Source organism: Mesocricetus auratus, unplaced genomic scaffold, assembly GCF_017639785.1.
Source record: "Mesocricetus auratus isolate SY011 unplaced genomic scaffold, BCM_Maur_2.0 Super-Scaffold_4256, whole genome shotgun sequence".
Classification (NCBI taxonomy): Eukaryota; Metazoa; Chordata; class Mammalia; order Rodentia; family Cricetidae; genus Mesocricetus; species Mesocricetus auratus.
Genome location: NW_024429182.1, coordinates 107908343 through 107929604, shown reverse-complemented (window position 1 = coordinate 107929604; position 21262 = coordinate 107908343). Strand labels below are relative to the sequence as shown.

Here is a 21262-nt window from a genome sequence, read left to right as displayed (position 1 = left end):
CTTGTGAAGGGCTGTTTATGGGGCACTCACTATCTGTTTTATTTAGCGCCAAATGTCAGCATCATGATAACCCTATCCAATATGTTTTCTACCCTTGAAATACAGACCAGGAAACTAACCCAGAGTCCTTAAGGGTGTCTCAAAAGACTCATAAGAAATCAGTCATCTCCCACGAAGACTCAAAAGCCAGAATGTTCAACTACACGCCAGCAGCCCTTATGCCAGGGGCATAGAGAATGCTCATGGCTAACATGCACATTCTAGCGTCTGATGTGTCTTTGATGGCCAGTTCATGGGATAAGCAGAGATAGGAGTGGGTATGGGATGAGGGTGAGGAGCCTGAGTTGCCCTAGGGCACCATAGCTTTTGAGACAAGGATGGTAAGTACTGCTGTTGTACCAGCAATAGCTGTAGTATCTCCTTAAAATTTGTGTCCTGGCTGCATCACTCTTTATGAAGACATTCATTCTCAGGGCACTGAACTCAGTGGCATTGCTTTATGGTTTGTGCCCTGGGGACCTTGCTTGCTTCATTCCTGCAGACTAGATTGAGCAGGGTCTAGATAAGGGAGAAGATGGATTGCTTCAGTGGTCCCATCTCACACTCTACATTATAGTCACCTGGAACCTATGACAAAATTCTCCCAGATAGGGGTCTTACCTCTGACCTGTTACATGAGAATCATTTGGGACTGGGTAGGAGCAGGGAAAGAGAATATAAAGAAACTGAACAGATTTCTTTCTTTAAAAAAAAAATCAGTATACAGAGGGTTTACAGTTGCAACTTTGTATGTGTGTCTTATCATACCTTGTTCTGATTTATTTGTCTCTCTATTGCCCACTTCCATTTCTCCTGAGCTTTCTTGGTAGTTCCTTGTCTTCCTCTAAATAGGAGATCTGGGAATTTTTTAAAGCTTTTCGGGTGATGAAGTGGCAAGCTTTGGGAATCCCAAGTTAATACATATGGAGAGAGGACCTCACCCCCAGCCTGGCTGGGAATGTGCATAACTCTACCCAAATGAGGCATTGTAAAGTCTAAGCTAATGACAGCTCCAGTTGAGTTAACTTGATGTTTCTGGATTGATTCCAGTCTAGTTAATGAATCAGCTGACTCCTCCATTACCTTTAGCTATGAAACATTGAAAATAAGTAAATCTAGAATTTGTAATTCCTGCTTGCTATCAGTGTGTGGGTTTAGGAATGCTTGGAAATGCTGGCCAGATCATCCGCTAATCTGTATTTCCACTGAAACGGGATATGCCTGGTAGGACAAGGCTCTAATGCTAGGCAGCTGTGTGACTTAAAGCACATGTCTAACTCCTCTTTGTCTCAGTTTTCTTGTGTGCACAAAGAACTGTGAAGATTCTATGATGCAGCTGTGACTGTGGGGGTAGATGTGGGCGTTCACTCTTGCCACAGCTGAAAAACAGTTGACATGTAAAGGGATGTGTTCAACTTTCTGTAATCGATGCACTTTTTATCCAGTCATCGGCTATTTCTGACCTACTGGGGATTTTTTCTAGTGATCACAGACCTAGTCAGACAGGCCCATTATGTGGGGACATCTTAGAAAATGCACATTTCTGGGCATGAGCACCTGCTGTCAAGTCTGATGATCTGAGCTTGGTCCCCAGGACCCCCCCTGGTGGTAGGGAGAGAACTGACTCCCCAAGGTTGCCTTCTGACCTCTACATGTATGCCTTGTCATGCTCATATCCATCTACACACACACACACACACACACACACACACACACACACACACGAAAGAGGAAGGAGCTAGAAGGGGAGAGAGGGAGAGTTGAGATAGAAACTCTTGTCAACTGTGTGACTGATGTGGAAATATTTCGAGGGGCAGCAGAAACCAAACCCCAAAGTGATGCTGAGGATTGAGCTCTAAAGTATAAACTGCTCACTGGAAAGACCTCTAGGTCAATCCCAAACAAGTACCCAAAATGAATGGGTGTGAAAATCTCAACCTATAAACAGAAGAAGTGATCGGAGTGGAGATTGGGTGGGGGACTGGGGGGCCTGGTGGGGTGGGATGGGGAGGAGGGGAGGGAGAGGGAGCTGGTATTGACATGTGAAACAAACTTGTTTCTACCTTAAATTTTTTTTAAACGGAAGAGGAAAAAAAAAAAAGGAACAGAAGAACCGTGAAAAGAAAAGCCATGTGGTTCCTCTAAAAGATCATCACTCCTTCACAACAGAATATAAAGATACAAAAGTGGTCAAAATACCAGATGCAGAATCTAGAAGTTCACATTATGAAAATGGCCCAGAGGTTACAAATAGGCAGACAAAAAAGTTAAGGAAAACACTCCAGGTCCTACAGAAGAGACCAGAGAGAGACATGAGAAAGGCAGCCACATGGATGCAAAAGGAACAGTGAGATAAACATAGTTTATCTTGCCTTCCAGAGGGCAAGGTGAAATGGAGGCAGCATGAGGAACTGGCAGCTCGCTCTGCCTGGGGCAGAGGTTGGCTTTCACGCCTGGTTGCACATGCTTGTGGTGTAGGGGATGCAGGGGATGCCAATCTGCTGGAATCTGCTGGGAGGGAGACAGGCAAGGACTCTGATTGTGCTGACTCCATTCCCAGCTTCTGCAGCCCCTGTGGGTTGGTTATCTCCGAATCCTTCAATGCCACTGTGATCTAGAACAGTTATGAGGTGTTTAGCTCTATTCACGATGGGGCTTGTGTGTATTACCACCAGGAGTGAGTGGTTACAGGTCAGAGCTTTTCTGATTTTTTTTTGTAATATTTTTGGTGCAGCACCATTCTCTCCAACTCAGACATGCTTGTTTTTGTTCTTTTTCTGTCATTCAGTGGACTTTCCCCTTCTTTCTGGCTTTAATACTCAATGTCATGGGACTGTCAGAACAGTTTGCTTTTCTTCTAAATAGCTCATCATGTGAGAGTCACTGCTGACATGGGTTTTCATCCCCTTTATTGGGGCTTGAGGTCTTGTTTGATATACCAATGGCTTTGCAAGAAACCAAAGGATGGGTTCTGGCTCCCTTCTTGTGGCAGAGCATGCTGGGAAAGAGATTCTTTAATTACCCGGGTTTTAACTGAGTTTAGTCAGCAAGCTGACTGAGGTTGAGACTGCAAACCCCAATTTCCTCTTTGCTATCAGCAAAAGCAAGTGCTGCTATGGTCTTGGTCTCTCTCTCCAGGTTAGTTTTTGGACAACTGATGAGAGGAGCACTCCCTTTTATAGATGAGCCATGGCAGGGATGACACACAGAAAATGTCATTCAAACAGTCCACACTCAAAGCTCTCCAGTTTCCCCTCTGTACTGCTGCTGTTCCCAGGACTTCGAATGTGCCCTAGTTTGGTTTCTGAGGAAGAAAAGCTTTATTTGATTTACACATCCTGATCTCAGTTCATCACTGAGGGAAATCAGAGCATGAATGGAAGCAGGGCAGGAGCCTGGAGATGGGAGCTTGGGAGCTAATGCAGAGATCATGGAGGAGAGCTGCTCATCTGCTTGCTTCACGTGGGGTTGCTCAGCCTGCTTTCTTATAGAACCCACGGCTGGGTGGTGTGTGTGTGTGTGTGTGTGTTATATGGCATGGTTCATAGTAGCTTGGACCTTCTCACTTAAGTAATTAAGGAAATGGCCCTGTAGATATGCCCACAGGTCAATCTAATGGAGGCAAGTTCTCAGCTGAGGTTTCTGCCTCCCAGGTAACTCTAGTTAGTGTCAATTTGACAAACTGACCATCATACTCTGTCATCTGTGGTGTCCTACATTGTCACCAGAACTTTGTAATAATCTCCCTAAAGAAAACAATGTACACACCCATCCTACACAAGGTTCTTAGATTCTTCGCTAAGACAAGAATCATAGAGAAGCCAGTGATATTCAACCCAGTACAAGATCTAGAGCTAGAACCAGTGGGTAACATGGGTTTGAGCTCTTACTCGTGGGTCCTAAAGCTAGGTTCACAGGAAGGAGAAGCTCTATCCCCTCCACCTGTGTTTCTTTATTTCTACCAGTATTTTGATTCCCATTTGAGTGTCAGTTTCTGTGGACACAAAACTCTCAGAAACCCAACCGTACCTCTAAATAAGTGAGTGGCAAATAAGTAGACCTGAGTTTGAGATGGGCTGATGTCTGTTGTGTTGGTCTGAGTCAGGTGCTAATAGAACACACAGAGGGATGACAACCTGGTCTAGAGCAGTTAGAGAAGTTCCTAGTACAGTAAGTAGCATCTAAATTAGGACCTCGAAGGAAAGAGTAGCCTTTGCAAAGACCCATGAATCATAGAACGATCACTTGGCAGCATGCTGAAGATGGGTGGGAGGCTGAACACACGGAGAACTTTCTGCTCGCCACTGGGATATGTCTGTGAATTGTGTGAATCAGTGATCCCCATGAATACAGGATGGCATCCTCTCCTTACAGATATCCCTCTCCTCACAGGGAGGGTGTGGGTAAGAGACCAGGCACTTCAGAGGATGTAGCACCTTCTTACAGCCATGAGCCAGAGATTCCCTCATGCTTAAGGGGAGGATGATGACCCACAGACAGAAGAACTTTATTTTGTCACCTCACTTAAAGGAGTCTGTGTGGAAGTAGACACTGAATAAGGTGTTAACGACAGGGTGGCCTATCATGTCAAAACAGTTGACAAATGCTAGTCTCACTTGATGACAAAAGACTTCTTTGGGCTTAGTCTCTTTGTAAAAGCCCAGGACCTACCTCAGCATCATTCGGTGGAGAAGCAGAATGAGCACCAGGCATGTGGGGGGCACCCAGAAAACATTCGCTCCTTCTCCCTGTATGTGCTTCTCCTTAGCCCTGCTCCATCTCAGACTGAGAGCCAGAACCTGCAGTCCCTGGAATACCCAGTGCCATCAGGACCACTTCTTCTCTGACCTGCTCTTCCTGTTATCCTGCCTCACTCTGTGATGCCCAGCCCTAGACAATTCGTGGTTTTCACTCCAACCTCAGGGTGCTCTGGTATCAGCATGGCATATCTTGTCATCTTTCTCAAGTTTTTGTTCAAATGTCATGTCCGTGAGGCCTACCCTAGCTAAATCCCCTTTCTCTCACATGATTACTCAACTTCATTTTCAGCTTTTTTTTCCTCCGATCACTTCTCACCTTCCAACACGATACATAGTTTGACTGTAAAATTTAAAAAGAATTAGTTGTGTTATTTAACTCAATTGGTCTCTTGCCAGTCACATGTAAGGTCTACACAGCAGGAAACACCTTGTTCTTTGCTGTCTCTCTTGGGTGAGGAAGTGTACAGGGTGAAGGAATGAATGAAACACTCAGTTCCTACCTAAAGGCCATCTGAAACAGTGGCATCAGGTAAGGATGTGGTACTGAGGCATCTCCACTGCCCTGGGACAGCCTCCTACAGTCTGGCTGGATAGACACTCCTGACCACCCTCCTAGGAGGAGAGGGTTCCAGCCCTGCACTGCGTTGGAAAACGAGAAAATTAACCTTCCACCTTGCTAGCAGCCTACCATAAGAGATGCTCTTATTTTCGTTTTTGTTTTAACCCTTAGACATCAGTGCACACAAGTACTGGTTAGCTTGCATTTTTTCCTTGGAGGTGTGGAAACCACCATTTCTGCCTTCAGCAACCCTTCCCGTTATTACTGTGAGACCATTGAAATTGTTTTTCTCAGCCTGTCCCTTGACCGTAGAAGCAATCTTTTACTGAGCTAAATGGCAGTGCCGCGAAGGCCTCACTGTGTATACAGTTCTAAGGAAGTGGTCTAAATTCATTTCCTTGCTAACCTTGGGGATCGGAGGAAGCTGCTGTGTGTAAAAGAAGAGAAGAACTGGGGTGACTGTGTCTTGGTAATGGTGTGTGTTGAAACTGACTAATTTGTTCACTGTACTTATTCACATTCAGAGACTCAGTAAAACGGGGGCATCTGAGAGCAACTATACTAGTGGATCTCTCTCTAAATAACATGTAACATTCACTATTGTAATTATATGTATATAAAAATAAATATATGTATGTATTGATGAAATATATTCATATATGTATCTATATACATATTCATGTATGCATATGTATGTATATGTATATATGGCAAAGGAAGAGGCTTGTGTATCAGCTAGTTTTCTGCTGCAAATGTGAGGTTTTAGTGTCTTCTAAAAATTAGCATTTCTTTCTTTTGTAGCTGTGGGTCATCCAGAGTGGTCCTGAATCAGGCCGGTCAGTTCAAGTCTGTTACAGGAAGGGCATGCAAAGTTAGGAACAATAATTAAAGTATTATAGGTTTTTACCCCTGGCTATGGAAGTTAGTAAAGGCTTCATAGAGGTGGTAACTTTGATCTGCCTTGAAGAATGAGCAGATTCTAAGGTAGACAGGCAAGATTTAGCCTATGCAAGTATATGAAGATTTAAAATAAAAGACTTTTGAAATAATGTATTCAAAATACATACAGGTAACTACTGTGGCAAGATAAAAGAACTATGGGAAAATGAAACAAAGTCATCAGTTTCTGTTTATAAAACTCAAGTTTCATATCACACAGAAAATAGAAAACAGATAACCAAGCACAACCTTTGTGTGAACATTTATTTTCTTTTTTAAAATTTGTATTAAAATTATTTTCATATACTATATTGTTTATGATATTCTTTACACTCTCCCTATGCCTCACAGATTATCCTAATACCCTTTATCACCTAACTTCACGTTCTCTCTCTTTTTATTAAAAGAGAAACAAAAGACATTATAAAAAAGGAAAATCAATAAAAAAATACAAAAACAAAGAAAAAGTGCACAAAAATGTTGAAGCCAGTTTTGACAAGCACAGTCTTATTTAGCAACAAAAGTATGGGCTCAAAGGGGAGGCAAGAATGTATTTTTAGTGTCTAGTTGTGGTACAGGGTGCAAGATGTATTCTCCTTAAAGTCACTGCTTTACTTAATTGTTACAGTCTGCAAAGGGCATCCTAGTGTTGAGTATAAAGGAACAGATGAATCCTCAGATAGAGCAACTTGATTAATGGCTTATAGCTAGCAAGCCAATGCCCGTGGTAGCTGCCCAGTAGCTCTGTTTTGCAAGGTACCTATGCATAAACCTCATACACTTGTGTGCAGATTTTCTTTTCTCCTTCAATGGGGCTGCTTTAAGAATTACTTAGGCACAAGGCTTTGAGCATCCATTCCACATATGCAATTCTAGACTTGTTAAAAGGACCGGAGTATGTCATCTCTAAGGTCTTACCTCATGGCATTCTTCACATTTCACCCTCTTATTTCCCCCATCTTTAAGATACCTCTAGTAAAACAGGATTCTTACCTAAATTGTGACTCAAAAGTGCTGACTCGGCATGGTGGGGTGTCTTGGAATTTTATCTCTTTCTTCCTGCCCCCCCTCCGTTTATATGCACATATCATTAATCGTTCAGAAATGAAGAAAGACAAGCTTGGCAGGTCCCTCCAGGCCCAGTGAAGGTCAGAGGTGTAACTGAACCAACAGTAACTACGGCATATTCTAGATCTGCCCAGGGTGAGTTGTTCTGTATTTTAGAATACAGATCCCACACCATTAAAATGATCCTGCCTGCCAAGTGGCAAGCACTTAGACTCTCTATTTTCTGTTGCTTTCCCATAGTTCCTTGACACCCCCCTGATCCTGCTGAACTCCAGCATCACTTTTAAGGCAGAAATTTCTAGAGAGAGAACCTCCATTGCTCAGGTGGGTTGTTAAAAATTGACAGACTTCTTTGTGTGTTCCATCTCTGTGGTCTAGAATTGGGTAAAAACATGTTTCTAACACATTGACCTTGAGCTCAGGAAGCTGGCAAAACTGGTTTCCCCTGCTCAAAAACCATCACCTCTGGTCATTTTTAAATGCACCACTGAGCGGTGCTTACAGACTGGAATTTCTTCCTTTTGATTGGTGTTTCCTGTCTCGTGATCTTCCAGGTTAGGATGCACCAAGGTGGCTGTCTCTCAAGATGGTGATGATCATGGAGTGTCTGTGCCTAAGACTGGTCCAGAGAGGGTGCACTCATGGAATGTAGCTAAAGGCACAAGCAAGGAGCGAAGCATCTTCCTGAGACCTGCCCAGCATCCCACAGACTGCCACTACCTGGAGGGACCTTACTTTTAGGATTTTGATGTCATCTGCCTAAAACTTTTGTGGAGCCCAGACAAGACTTTTACCATGAAATAAGACAACATTTCTTTTTTTATATCCTGTTGTCATCCCGGTTATAGTATTAGCTGTTTTTCCCTGAGAATCCCAAACCACATTTGTTACTACTGTTTTTTGTGTGTGTGTGTGTGTGTGTCTACTTCAAAATGATTGACTTAAGCTTCCTGACAGAGGAGGAACAAGATGCCATTTTAAAGGTTCTGCAGCGGGATGCAGCCCTGAAGAGGGCTGAAGAGGAGAGAGTCAGGTAAGAGGCCAGGAGATTGCGGGGGCGTGAGGGAAAGGAGGGGCGGTCCACAGAAAATAGGGCTGTTTTCTTTTCAGTTATAACTGGTAGTTAGTCTTGCAGCCTAAACTTATGCATTCCAATTTTAGGTTAACTTCCTGGACAGAACTTTTTCCTGGTGATCTTTCTTTCATTTTTTCTTTTTTCTTTGTTTGGTTTTGGTTTTTTTTGAGACAGGGTTTCTCTCTGTAGCCCTGGCTGTCCTGAAACTCACTCTGTAGACCAGGCTGGCCTCGAACTCATAGAGATCTGCCTGCCTCTGCCTCCTGAGTGCTGGTATTAAAGGGGCGCACTACCACCCCCAGCACCTAATGTTTCTTAATTTACATACTGTACTCCTGCCAGAAATAGGGTCTCGATTAAAAACTTTAGCCAGGCATGTGGTGTACACCTGGGGTTCAAGCTACTCAGGAGAGTGAGATGGGACCTCATCAACTCACAGTTTGAGATCAGTGTGGGCAATACAATGAGATCCTACCTCCCCAAACAGAAACACACCCATATATGCCCAAATTTGACCCAGCTTAAAATGAGGCCTAGAACCAGGCATAATGGTTTATGTCTGTTCTGTAGTCCCAAAATTTTGGAGGCTGAGTCAGGAGGATTGCCTGGAGTTTAATACTAGTCTGGGTTATTATATTAAACCCTACCTCTTAAAAAAAACAAAGCAAAAAAGCAAAACCCAAACAAACAGAAAGAGATGCTGGAGGGATAGTTCACTCATTCAAGTGTCTGCTACCTAAGAATAATGACGTGACAGCCATGGTCATGTGTGTCTATAATCCCATTGCTGGGCAGCAGAAATTGAGGATCTCTGAAGCGAATGAGTGGGTTCCAGGTTTAGGGAGAGACTCTGTGAAAAACTATAAGATGGGGAGCAATTGAGGGTGGATAGTTATTATCAATATCTGGTCTCCACATGTTCCTGTACATGTGTGCATGCACGTGCACATACACACACACACACACTCACACAGCCAGTATGATACATGAAAAATAAAGAAAAATTTAAAAGACAGAAAAGAAGAAATGTAGCTGGTAGTTGTGTGTTTTGTGGTGTGTGTGTGTGTGTGTGTGTGTGTGTGTGTGTGTGTGAGAGAGAGAGAGAGAGAGAGAGAGAGAGAGAGAGAGAGAGAGAGAGAGAGAGAGATTTGAGATTGAGACAGTGTAGCTATGTAATTCAGTCTAGCCTCATACTCAGGACTGCCGAGTCTCAGACTCATGAATAGGGGATATATGAGAATGTGTTACTATGCCCAGCTAACTTTGTATGTATTTTTATATCCAGTGACTTTTTTTTAAAGAATCATGACCTAGGGAGTGACTTTTTTAAAAGAATCATGACCTAGGTTAAATTTTAATTTTTAAAGTTTTTTTGGTTAAAATTTTAAAATTTATTTTACATACCAACCACAGTTTCCCTTCCCTCCTTATTCTCCATAAGAGAAGTAGTTCATATTTCTAAATGCTTCCTGAATTGCTATAATTGGTTTTAAGAGCAAAATTAAAAGTTCTGTCCGAGAAGGTCAAGTTTCCATTTGACTTGAGTTCTTCAAAGAAAAGAGCCAACTTGACCTACTATCCCTTTTGAATATAGCCTGCATGCTCCTGGAGGTTCTTCTAACAGAGCTGAGCTTGCGCAAAGCAGGGACTGTACCATCCATTTAGGGGTGAAGTACAGCTAGGCCACAGCCTCTGTAGTAGTACCATGTATCCTTTGGCAGACACTCCTTGGGTCTGCTGTTCGAGAAGGGTCTGGAAGGTTCCTGAGGGTTCCTAGCGTTGTTTATTGCTGTTGTAAATACATGATAGGAAGAAGCCTAGATATGGCAAAAAAAAAATCTTGTGTCAGTCCTAGTTACTAACATTTCTTGGACATCTTCCTAACTAAGCACCAAGAGTGTCTTGTGGACTGACTTGACTACAGGTGGGGCCAGGATCTAAGGACTAGTAGCAATATACATTGGAAAGGGCAGACAGTCACAGGGCTGTGGATCCTACTGAAAGAGCCACATTTGATGTGTTCCATGTAAGAAGGTTCTTGTTCTTCTAAGATTTGTAGGGGTGGTTCTCAGTCTCTTCTGTGTCTGGGCCAGGACAGAGTCTCTGACTTCTGAAAACCATCCTCCTAGGGCTTTGACTCAGCATCTCCTCTGTAATCCTTCACAGATTATTTTCCCTCTTTGGTCAGTTATGGTTTGGTAGCTCTGACAAGACATGTTGTTGTTAATCTGCCTCAGCCATTTTACAGTCAGGCAGGATGGCAAAGCAGGGAGAGGGGAAGAGAATTACCCAGCATCGCACAGTGACAAAGCCGTGACCTTGATCCAGGACTTTATGTCTGTCTCATGCTGGAAATTTTCCTTCAAAACCAAACAGTGATCGTTCAGTCGTGACACGGGGACCTTGGCATCAAGTCCCATCACCAGTAGCTAATCAGCTGTGGTTCATTAGGGCAATCACTTAACCTCCTTTCTTAGCTTCAACTCGGATACTGGGAATGACCAGGTCCTGACCAAGTCAGATTGTGGAAACGAGTCTTAATCTTCCCAGCATGCAAAAGGTGATGGGTACATCTGAATCCTCCTCTCCACCACTCAGCTTGTGCCTTGCAAAAGGCACAGAGAAGGCTGCCTAAGAGTTTGATCCCTTATCAGGGATTACTCCTCAAAGTCTCAACTATTTTTAATATGCCAACATCTAGTTGCATACCTCATAAATGAAGAAACTACAACGGAGGGTGATGTGACTGGTATTTGAAGATGATTGAAGGCATGGTTCCAGCCCTTAAGGAATTTGCTGTCCCATGGCCTTTACCCATTTAAAGGGCTATCAAATGGAAATTTCAAAATCCACATTTTGTTCTTCTAGCATGATTTTACAGCTTTAGTTGTCCTTTTTATCTAAGCCAAATTAAGTGATGTATTAATTATAGTTAGCACCATTAGAAATGTAGATTTGCCTCTAATATCTATTCTATCTATTCTCTCTCTCTCTCTCTCTCTCTCTCTCTCTCGTGTGTGTGTGTGTGTGTGTGTGTGTGTGTGTGTGTGTGAGAAAACAGCCATGTATGTGTGTCATGGTGTACATAAATAGGTCAGAGAAAAACCTTGGGTATTGGCCCTCCACATGCATAGTTTTTGAGACAGGGTCTCTTTTGTTATTTACCACTACAGGCATCAGGCTTTGTGGCCTCTGAGCAACTCTACTTGCACTGTTTTCTACGAAGCCAGGCACTGATTCAGAGTCCCCATTGGTGGGGCTGTAGATAAGGTTATGTTCTCATTAAAGCTGGTTTGCTGCTTTTCATACATCTAAGGCTTTCAGTGGATCATGTTCAGATTCATGCAAGACACTTGGGGGATGATGTCAGTTGTATGTTGCCTTCCATCCTGATTTCATGGGTGATAAAAATGAGCATCGTGCATGAGACATGCCCATTTCCTAAACCACCCAACCTGTCAGTGATAGCATATGAATTTAGATCCAGGGGAATATCCTCGAAAGGTCTCTAGGATGCACATGGGTAGGTGACAGCCCCAGGCTACCCTGATCTGTCTTCGGTGCATTGGGCTCAAGTTATCATCTTGTGTCTCTAATTCCTGAGTAGAGATGTTTGATAGGTCAACAGAGAAGCAGACATCAAGATAGATGCTTTCCTCTCTTCCACCCTGACCCTCTGTCTGACTCTTCTACCCTTGAGAGGAACATTACTACACACACATGTGTAATTTTAGACTTCTATGGTTTGAAAATGACACACTGCCGAGGTGGCGTTTCCTGTGCTTTGCGTCACCCTGCCAGCAGGAAATTGATGTGCATATCTGTTTATACACCACACCAGCACCATGTCCCGACCCCCATATGCATAAAACCACAGCTACAGCAATGGGCTCTTTTGCAGTAGATACCATCTCAACCGCCACCACATCTTATGATTCTCAGCTGCCTCTTTAGGACTTTACTTCTTTTTAAATGAAGGCAGTACTTGCTGAAGATCTGGCTTCCAGAACCTCTGGTGGCGTCTTCCATGAAAGCAAAGCAGAAAGAAACCAGTGTTTATCCTGGGGCTGCAGCATTCAGAGAGCATCACATGCATTTCCTTTTTGTTCTCAGAACAGTGTGGATCAACAGCCCCCTTACCCCCCCCCACACCATGGCAAAATATAGTGGAAGAGGGTAAGCAGCTTGCAAGGTGAGAGTCTTGCTGATCCACTCCAAAGCCTAGTGCTTTCCCACTCTGTGCTTAATCTCAATAGATTGTGGAGATCTGTGATGTGCCCACATCTCAGAAATGCACTTCTCATTTTAAGGGACATTTGGTTTTCAGATTCTCCATAAATGCCCGAGAGAAAGAATGAAGTGTGGTAACTACCATAGAAACCAAAATCTTGTTAGGTTTTACCAAGCAGGGCAGGATTGCTAAGAGGCAAGCTAACTTCTGGGTCACCCCGGGCAAGTCTCTTAAGTTCTCTGGGCCCCAATCATTTCATTTAGACACTGAGACCATTTTTAAGTCATACAATCTTACCGTCTTTCCCAGAATATATTGGGGGGTTGTGGGGGGACAGGACTGACTCTAGAGAATGAATATAAGCATCTCTTTGACCATCTACTGAGTTTCCTACCCACATCTGAGTAGGTAGCATTGATCAGGTCTTGTCTATGATGACAGGCCTTTGTTGATCATGTCAAAGAACTGGAAGTTGGAGTGTGCGTGTGCATATAGTGAGAAGGAGGCGGGCTAGGGACAACTATGAATCCAGTCTGGAAAGCGCCATTGTTCTTGTTTTCCTCCCCACACACTAAAAAGAATGGCCACTGGCCATCAGGGCTGTAGACTGAGTTTTATACTCAATTCCCAGAATATGCCTTGTATATGTTAGGAAATTAATGGATGTCCAAATGAGCAAATGATCAGAAAAGGTTTCAACATTGGCATTTAGCATACAGAGCAGGCATAGTGACTATCTTTTGCTGTTGAGTAAATTATCTGTAGTGAACTCAGAAGGAAAAAAATGCCATTCAGAGGTTAAGTATATGCTCATTCAAGCAGAGGTTGTGCAGATGTTAATGGACAGAATGGAGGACTGTGCAGACGAACCCTGGGATGCTTGGTCTGGAAGGCTGACAGGACAGTGGCATTTTTGGACTGAGATGTCCTGCTGCTCTCCAGTGTTTACCGATGTCATCTTTGCGCTTTAGATAGACAGTAAAATTAGAAAATCTAGTACTAATATGGCCCATTCGATTTTAGATCAGAAGAAAGGAAAGATAACAGAACTATTGGAAGAGAAGATTTTAGCACCACCACAGTGGCATTATTCAAATCTTTATAGATTTGGTCTTTGATAGCACCCATATGGAGGCATCTGCAGAATATTGCAGGTGACCAAGATAGAAAAATCAGAGGTCATTAAACTCAGAAGAAATCGTTGTATTAGGAAATACCAAAATGGCCCTGGCCAACTTGGAAAGAATTCTCATCCTCTTGCCACTTTCAAACAAAAGTGCCAGAAACCCTGTGCTTACCACAATGTTTACCAACCTCTTCTGGGGCCCTGTGTTTCCCTGGGCATGACTCACATAGCCTGTGCTATTTGTGCAATCATCAGGGCCTTGCAGGCAGCTATTAAGATGAGAGAGACCAAGAGTTGCAAAGACCTCCAAAGAATCTATTGCAAAGTAGCTAGCAAAAACAATCTCCTGCCGGGAACCCGGGAGTTTCTCCGCAGTAAGGGCTTGTGGTGTGCTGACAGGTAACCATAGTTCATGATCTGCTTTTTCCTGTTCTGATGAGAGATGAGCAGTTCTGCCTCATCAGAAAACCCTGCCACTATGGTGGGGTCTGGTCCCCTGAAACTTGGCAGTGGTGGGATCTTCATTATCTCTTTTCTTACTCAGACTGGCGTGGCTGTTGAGCACATGACTGCTCAATGACTTACTCAACAAACATTTCCTGGGTATCAACTCTGTTCCAGTCTCTGTGCTTCATGGTGAGACTATAAATGGTGATAAGAATGTTATCCTTGTATTCAAGGAGTTTGCAGAGTCCACAGTTGACTGGGTGAAACAGATGTGCAAATAGACTCTTGGGATACTGGGTGAATGCTGAAGGGAGGTATTATAGGAACAAGGAAAAGGGAAGCATGTCTTTGTGATGCTCAGGCTAGGCCTGTAGCAGCAAGAGGAGGAATATGCTGGACAGAGAAGCCAGGAGAAGACATCCAGAGGTCATTGACCTCTTTATACAAAAGCTGGGCACTGCTAAGTACTTCCAGGCAAGACACTTTAATGAATTATCTCAGAAATCTTCAAGGGAAGGTCTTATTTCTTCCCTCTTTACAAGCAAGGAGACTGAAATACAGAATAGTTCACTAACATGTCCATCCCCATGTTTGTGTAGAATTAAAACCAAGCTTCGGTCCTATGTGGTAACGCCTCCAGAGCCCATAGTCTTTCAGCCATACTTTTCTACGTCTAAAACCCACAGGTTACAGAGCAGTTTTGAGGGCAATAAGAAGTTGAGTGTGCTGGCAAGTGGGGTTTAGGAGTGTCTGCTGGGAAGCGACTCCAAAAAGTCAGTCGGGTGGTCAGTGCCTCATATGGCATTCCTTCACACTTAAAGCTCAATTGCTTTCTAAGGCACTAAGTAAATATATATGAAATGAAGACCATTCTTCTAGGACCCCTATCTGACCAAGAAGAGGTGGGCCCCCCCCCCTTTCTGGAATTGGGCAGAATCTTGCTCCAACGAAGAAGGAAAAAAAAAAAACTACAGCCATTTGCCCAGCCAGGACTGTCTGCTCGGTCAAAACCCTTAGGCAATGAGCCTAAGCTGATCAGAAGCATTTAGTAAGAAGCACAGTCCTTCGGTGGCTGTGAACTAATGATGCTGTCCCTGCCGAGATTTGAACATGGGCTGTATGACTAAGGACTGTGATGAGCACATCTGGAGCCCAATCGCTTCATCCCAGGTGACTGGGAGAGTATATGTGACAGACAACGAACTGTTTCCTCAAACACACTTACGAAAGAGGAACCTGTCGTTGCTGGGCCTGGGTGGCTGCCCCTCCAGCTCCTTCCCTGTTCCCAGATGTGTGCAGTCCTCATTCCCTGACTGGCCACTGCACTGGCCCACTCACATTCTTTGGCTAATACAGATTTGCCACATAGACACGGAGCATCTAAGCTTGAGTAGAAATCGTAAACCACTTAGATTTGTGCAACACATTATTTTTCAAGAGTTCAAAGTTTCACAAAGGCTTTTATTGGCTTTTACTCTGCATGCATCTCTATGAGTAAGAGAGACAGACTTGGGATTCTCATTTTATTGACTAGAAGGATGTGGAGGTTAAAAGACTCATTGATTAGGACACCATTTTTCCCCAACCAATATAAATCAGGGACGTTTTAGGAGGGTATCAGTTGGTTTGCTCTTTAGGTTTCAGTTATTCAGCGAGCATGAATGATTATGGAACCCATAAAAGAAATCTTGCTTGCACCTCCTTATTGTAGCCTGCCTCAGCACGCAGAGCACCATGCCCCCTTCCTTTACAGGCTTCCAGGAAGGTATCTGATAAACTCGTTTCACTGGAAAGGGAGGAACCGAGGAACTACTTATCCAAAAAATGCTTAATAGGCCCTTGGCAGGTGTAGGGGGTACCTTAAGTGTTTAATTCTCAGAGAAACCCTGTGAGATGGAGTATTTAACCCCATTTTACAGATGAGGGAATGGCCAGAGAAGCTTTCTCCATCATTCCTCCCTGGTGTGACTATTTGAATGGTAGACATAGAATACTACAGCTAAGAAGTGAATCTGTTCTTGAGGAGATTCAGAGTGGTTAAGAGCACTTGCTGCTCTTGTAGAGGACCTGAGTTCAAATCCCAGCACTCACAATTCACAACTGTCTGTAACTCCAGTTCTAGGGGAAATCTGACACCTCTTCTGGTTTATACAGGTAATGTATGCCCATTATATACTTACTTACATGCAAAACATTCATACACATAAAATACAAATAAATAAAAACCCTTTTAAAACTATGCTTGGCATCACTGATTAGTATTTTTAGTCAAGTCGGAACATTTGTTAGCCATCTGGGAGGTTTGTGGCACATAAATTAAGAACTTCATTTTGCCTCTCATTTACAGATTTCTTCACAGATTATCAAAATGAACTTGTTTATTTATTGTGGGTTCTCAGCATAGTAAAGTTCTTTTCCTTTTGTAGACATTTGCCTGAAAAAATTAAGGATGACCAACAACTAAAAAATATGAGTGGCCAATGGTTTTATGAAGCTAAGGCAAAAAGGCACAGGGACAAAATCCATGGTGCTGATATCATCAGAGCATCCATGAGAAAGAAGAGGCTCCCAGTGGCAGGTGAGGTCACAGCTGACATTTGTTTAGGAAGGAGGGTGGGGAAGGGTATGAGACTGAAATCTGCTGAAGGAAATCATTTGGGAGTATGCTTTGTCTAGCATATGTCCTTCTCACTCATAATCACCTTGCCTTGGATTTGGGTGGATGAGGGCAGGGCTAAGTCACTGGCTATAGATGAGGACAATTCTTAGGCACCATGTTTAAATACAGTAGTGCTAGTGCTTGGGGATTATGAGGAAAGTGCATATCTTTCTTTGGCTTTTTTGGTGAGTGGATATATGCACATGGGTATGTATGAATATGGTATGTGTGTGGGTGGAGGTCAGAAGTCACCCTCAGGTAGCTCTTTTAGCATAGGTGCTAGATATCAAACTCAGGGCCTGATGTTTGCATGGCAAACACTTTATCAACTGAATCAACTCCCCAGCTCCTTCTTTGGCTTTTAACTCTGGAAATTCAAAGCCTTCTGAATAGCACAAAAGATTTAGACAGAAATCAGGTTTCATGTTCAATTATCTTGACATGTGGTGTTTCTTTAATCAGCCTAGCACATTATTTAATGGACTATAAAAGTTTATTTAGAATTCTTTTAATTTCACCACTTCATTTTACCTGCATGCTTGCAAATTTCTATCTAACTCGTTTCTGTTTAACTCAAGATTAGTCATTGTAAACTTCTAGGTCTAGCTTATCGACAAAGGAAAAATACTATCTTTAAAGCATTTAATATATAGCAAATTTTAATTATCTATTTTAATTGTAGCAGGAATTTTATACAGTAAATATACTTTGTCTATGAATTTTATTGGGCAGCTTGAGTTACCTTGCCCAAGGTCATATTATTGTTAAATGGCAAAGCTGGGATTTCAAATCTTTTGACTCTGTCACACTTATTGCAGCTAAGCCTGTACAGTGCATTGCCTGAAGTTCTCGGTTTTCAAGTATACTCAGGCCTTAAGACATCTTGGGTGGTGCTGGTAGGCACTGTTGACTCCATTTGCAATTGAAGATGCTAAACTGATGTGTACCAAGACCAGTAGGGAATAGATTCCACCTGGGAATGTATTTAGAAATTGGGAGCCCAATATTGCCCCATCTTAACACTGATGAGAGTATTCTTAGCACTTACAATGCAACCTTAGGCAATTTTCTTGAACTGTTTGATTTTTAATTTCCAAGCTTATAAACCCAGAAAATACCTCTCACCACATAGGATAATGTCCACAGAGAACTCAGCATAGCTCTTGCTCATTAGTCACCACTCAGTTGATGCTAATTGTTACAAAGATTTGGGTAAGGAGAATGCTGGGTATTGAAAGGCATAAGAGATTCCTAAAGACAGCACAGAGATTTGATGAGGGCAATGACACGAGCAGTGTGTTGTAGTGAATTTAGAATTTGGATTCGAAGAGAGAGACCCACAGGATAGGAGAGGCACTGGAGGGGGACATCCTAAATTAGCATTATTCCTTTTCCTTTGTACCTCAGAGTCAAGCATTTGTTTGGCCCATTGTAGTTATTTAGTATGCTTGGTAAGGATCTCAAGGATACTCCCACTCTGAGCATCTCTTGGTTAAGTATATCCAGTCCTGACTCCAAGCCAGGTCAGATTAACCTAGAGGCAGTTAGAATTTTGCTTCAGTGGTCTCCAGTGTTACCTGTATCTTTAAAGGCACACCCATCCTTTTAGAAGGCTGTTTGGGAAGCAGAGACCTGAAGTCATGTGAATCTACTGACTTCCCTCACAGCTATAGTGACCAGTGGTCATCTTTGTGCTTACAAGGCCCAAGGTTCAGATCTGAGCCCTCACTACTAGGAATCAATGAGAAGGTTATAGATGGTAGAAGTGAGATATAACCTTTCTGTCTTTATCATTTCTTGTTTCAGCTGAGCAGAGTGAGGATACAGCAATGAGGGTAAAAGAAAGCTGGGTGAATAATGTCAACAAAGATGCTTTCCTTCCCCCAGAGCTAGCTGTTGTAGAAGAACCAGAAGACGACACAGCTCCAGCAGGCCCAAGGTAAGACAGAACTTGTGGACTTCGTGGCTTGCTGTGCTATATAGGCAAATGTGGGCTTGGGGTACAAATGCAGGACTGGAGTCATACGTGTGGGGATGGGTAATGTTTGGGGGGGGATTCTGGATTCCAATGGTAATGGAGCCTGGACAAGACTCTTCCTTAGCTGTCAGAATTTCCAACAGATCTTAACCACGGAGTCAAAATGTTAAGTGGTTGTTTCTTCCAGTGTCGGGAGTGGTGTGTTTTCATTCATATTTAGGAATTTCTAGAGTAGGCTAAAGAGGTCTGTGAGTGCTGCAGCTCATTTCAGGGGACAGATGAATGATGATCACACTGCCATGTCTAGTGTGATAGAAAAAGTGTGACAGGAGCCAGGCAGGACAGACAGGATTGATAATGTCTGGTCAGAAGTGGTCCTAATGTATGCAGGACAGTGGGCACATAGTAGGTAGTAAATACCTCATTAAAATGCAGGGCATCCTCTGTGCTCTAGGTTTTGATGCTTTTATCTGACATTTGTGAGTTCTTTCCAGAAGTAACCAACTGTGGGGCTACGCTGTTCCAAAACTTTTGAGGCTTAATCTGTTGTTTTATGTACTTAAAGATATTATTAACACCTTACTGCATTTTGGAGGGAAGAGCCTCTGTGGAGACAGCTCACTTCAGAACTTCATACTGGCATGAAGTCAGTGTCTTTGACAGTGTGACACACTGAGTCTAGGTCAAAGACCAAGGCACTATGGGAACAGATATTTCCAATAGTTCACAGGCAAGGAAGGGGGTTTGAGTATAATGCAACTACCTATAGGCATTTCAAATTCAGTTATGAGTAAAGTTATGCCACACAGGCAATGGAATATACACTCTAATAAGGTGTCTGCTAATTGCCTACTTCCCATGAGTGGTGGGTGTCACTTTTCTTCCAGAACCATTTGTAATGTTCTGTTTCATCTACGTTGGTCTGCCATGCTGACTAGAGGTTGAAGAACCTTGCTAATAGCTGCTGGGTGATATCGTGTCCTTAGAGTCACTCACTTAATTTCTTCAGCCTTTACTTTCACAGCTACATAGTAGTGTGGACAATCTGCTAAAAGAGTTCATAGGAAGCCGAGTAGCTAGTAAATGTAGAATTCTTAACATAGCTCATAGCATGTTCCAGGCACTAGTAAGTGAAGATGTGGACCCTTGAATGTAGCATTTAAAGAAACTCAAGGCACTCTAGTCATTCGTCTTGGTGTCCCACCCCCAGCCCCATTGCCTGCTCTACTCCTGATGGATAAAGTCCTTACTTTCATAGAAAAGAAAAAAAAAGATGAGTCCTAAGATATTAGAAACCCACAAAAAGACAAACATGAGCCTTCATGCAGTAGCTGATGGAGTCCAAAGTAGACACCCTCAGCTAAACACTGAGCTGAACTCTGGAATCCAGTTGCAGAGAGGGAGGAGTGATGAGCAAAGAGGTTGAGACCAGGCTGAAGAAACCCACAGAAACAGCTGACCTGAACTTGGGGGAGCTTATGGACCCCAGACTGATAGCTGGGAAACCAGCATAGGACTGTTCCAGATCCCCTGAAGGAGCACATCAGTTTGGAGGTCTGGTTAATCTATGGGGCCTCTGGTAGTGGATCAGTATTTATCCTTAGTACATGAATGGTCTTCGGGGGGGCCCACTCCACAAATGGGGATATTCTCTTAGCCTAGACACACAGGGGGAAGGCCTAGGCCCTGCTGTAAGTGATATGACAGATTTTGAAGGTCCCCTATGAAAATGCCTTACCCTCCCTGAGGAGCAGAAAGGGGATGGGATAGGAGTTTGCTGGGGGGGGGGGGGGAAGGGAAAGGAGGAGGGAGAGGAAACTGGGATTGACATGTAAAACAAGCTTGTTTCTAATTTAAACTTTAAAAAAAGGAAAAAAAGAAAGAAAAAGAAAAGTCATAGCCATTTAGCAACATGACCAAGAAGCTGGGAGCAGATCTTAGAACCTGGGCATAATAGGGGCTGAGGAGCATGGAGCATTAGCCAGCAGAGGAAACAAACACCATTATAGAAGAGGCAAGAAGACCTCTGAGGCAAATGGTTCATTCCTCAGTTTGATCAAGCCCAGACTTCCCATCCTCCCTCCAGGCTCTCATTTCATCCCAAAGGACTTGACAGACAAGGGTACCCAATTAAATTTTCTCATGCCCCCAACCTGGAACATTCTTCGGTCTTCCTTACTTCCAGGCTAATATAATGCCTCTGATTTGGATATGCATTGTCTTCTGTGTGACCTCAGGTAGGTCTTTTGGATCTTATCTGTAAACTGAAACAGGGTTGCCTTACTAGGATGTGGTGAGAGTAACTGAAATTAAGTATGGGAACTGATTAGCATTTCTCAGGAAGAACAGAAATTGGCAACTTCCGGGTGGCATTACAATTC

General features: G+C 43.1%; 1 protein-coding gene across 18 annotated transcripts in view; it reads left to right on the top strand.

Moving 5' to 3' along the window:
- The window catches only part of Sytl2 (synaptotagmin like 2), a 103914-nt gene that overhangs the window by 34625 nt on the left and 48027 nt on the right, over window positions 1–21262 (top strand). For 12 of the 18 annotated variants that reach the window (XM_021229484.2, XM_040728573.1, XM_013116313.3 and 9 more), the window contains 4 exons: window positions 7606–7689; window positions 7920–8398; window positions 16671–16822; window positions 18710–18842. In XM_021229484.2, the coding sequence (XP_021085143.1) occupies window positions 8298–8398; window positions 16671–16822; window positions 18710–18842 (386 nt within the window). In that variant the 5' untranslated portion in view covers window positions 7606–7689; window positions 7920–8297. Of the gene's footprint in view, window positions 1–6725; window positions 7501–7605; window positions 7690–7919; window positions 8399–16670; window positions 16823–18709; window positions 18843–21262 lie in introns of those variants that run through there. The other 6 variants (XM_021229483.2, XM_021229487.2, XM_013116311.3 and 3 more) reach the window with 4 other exon arrangements.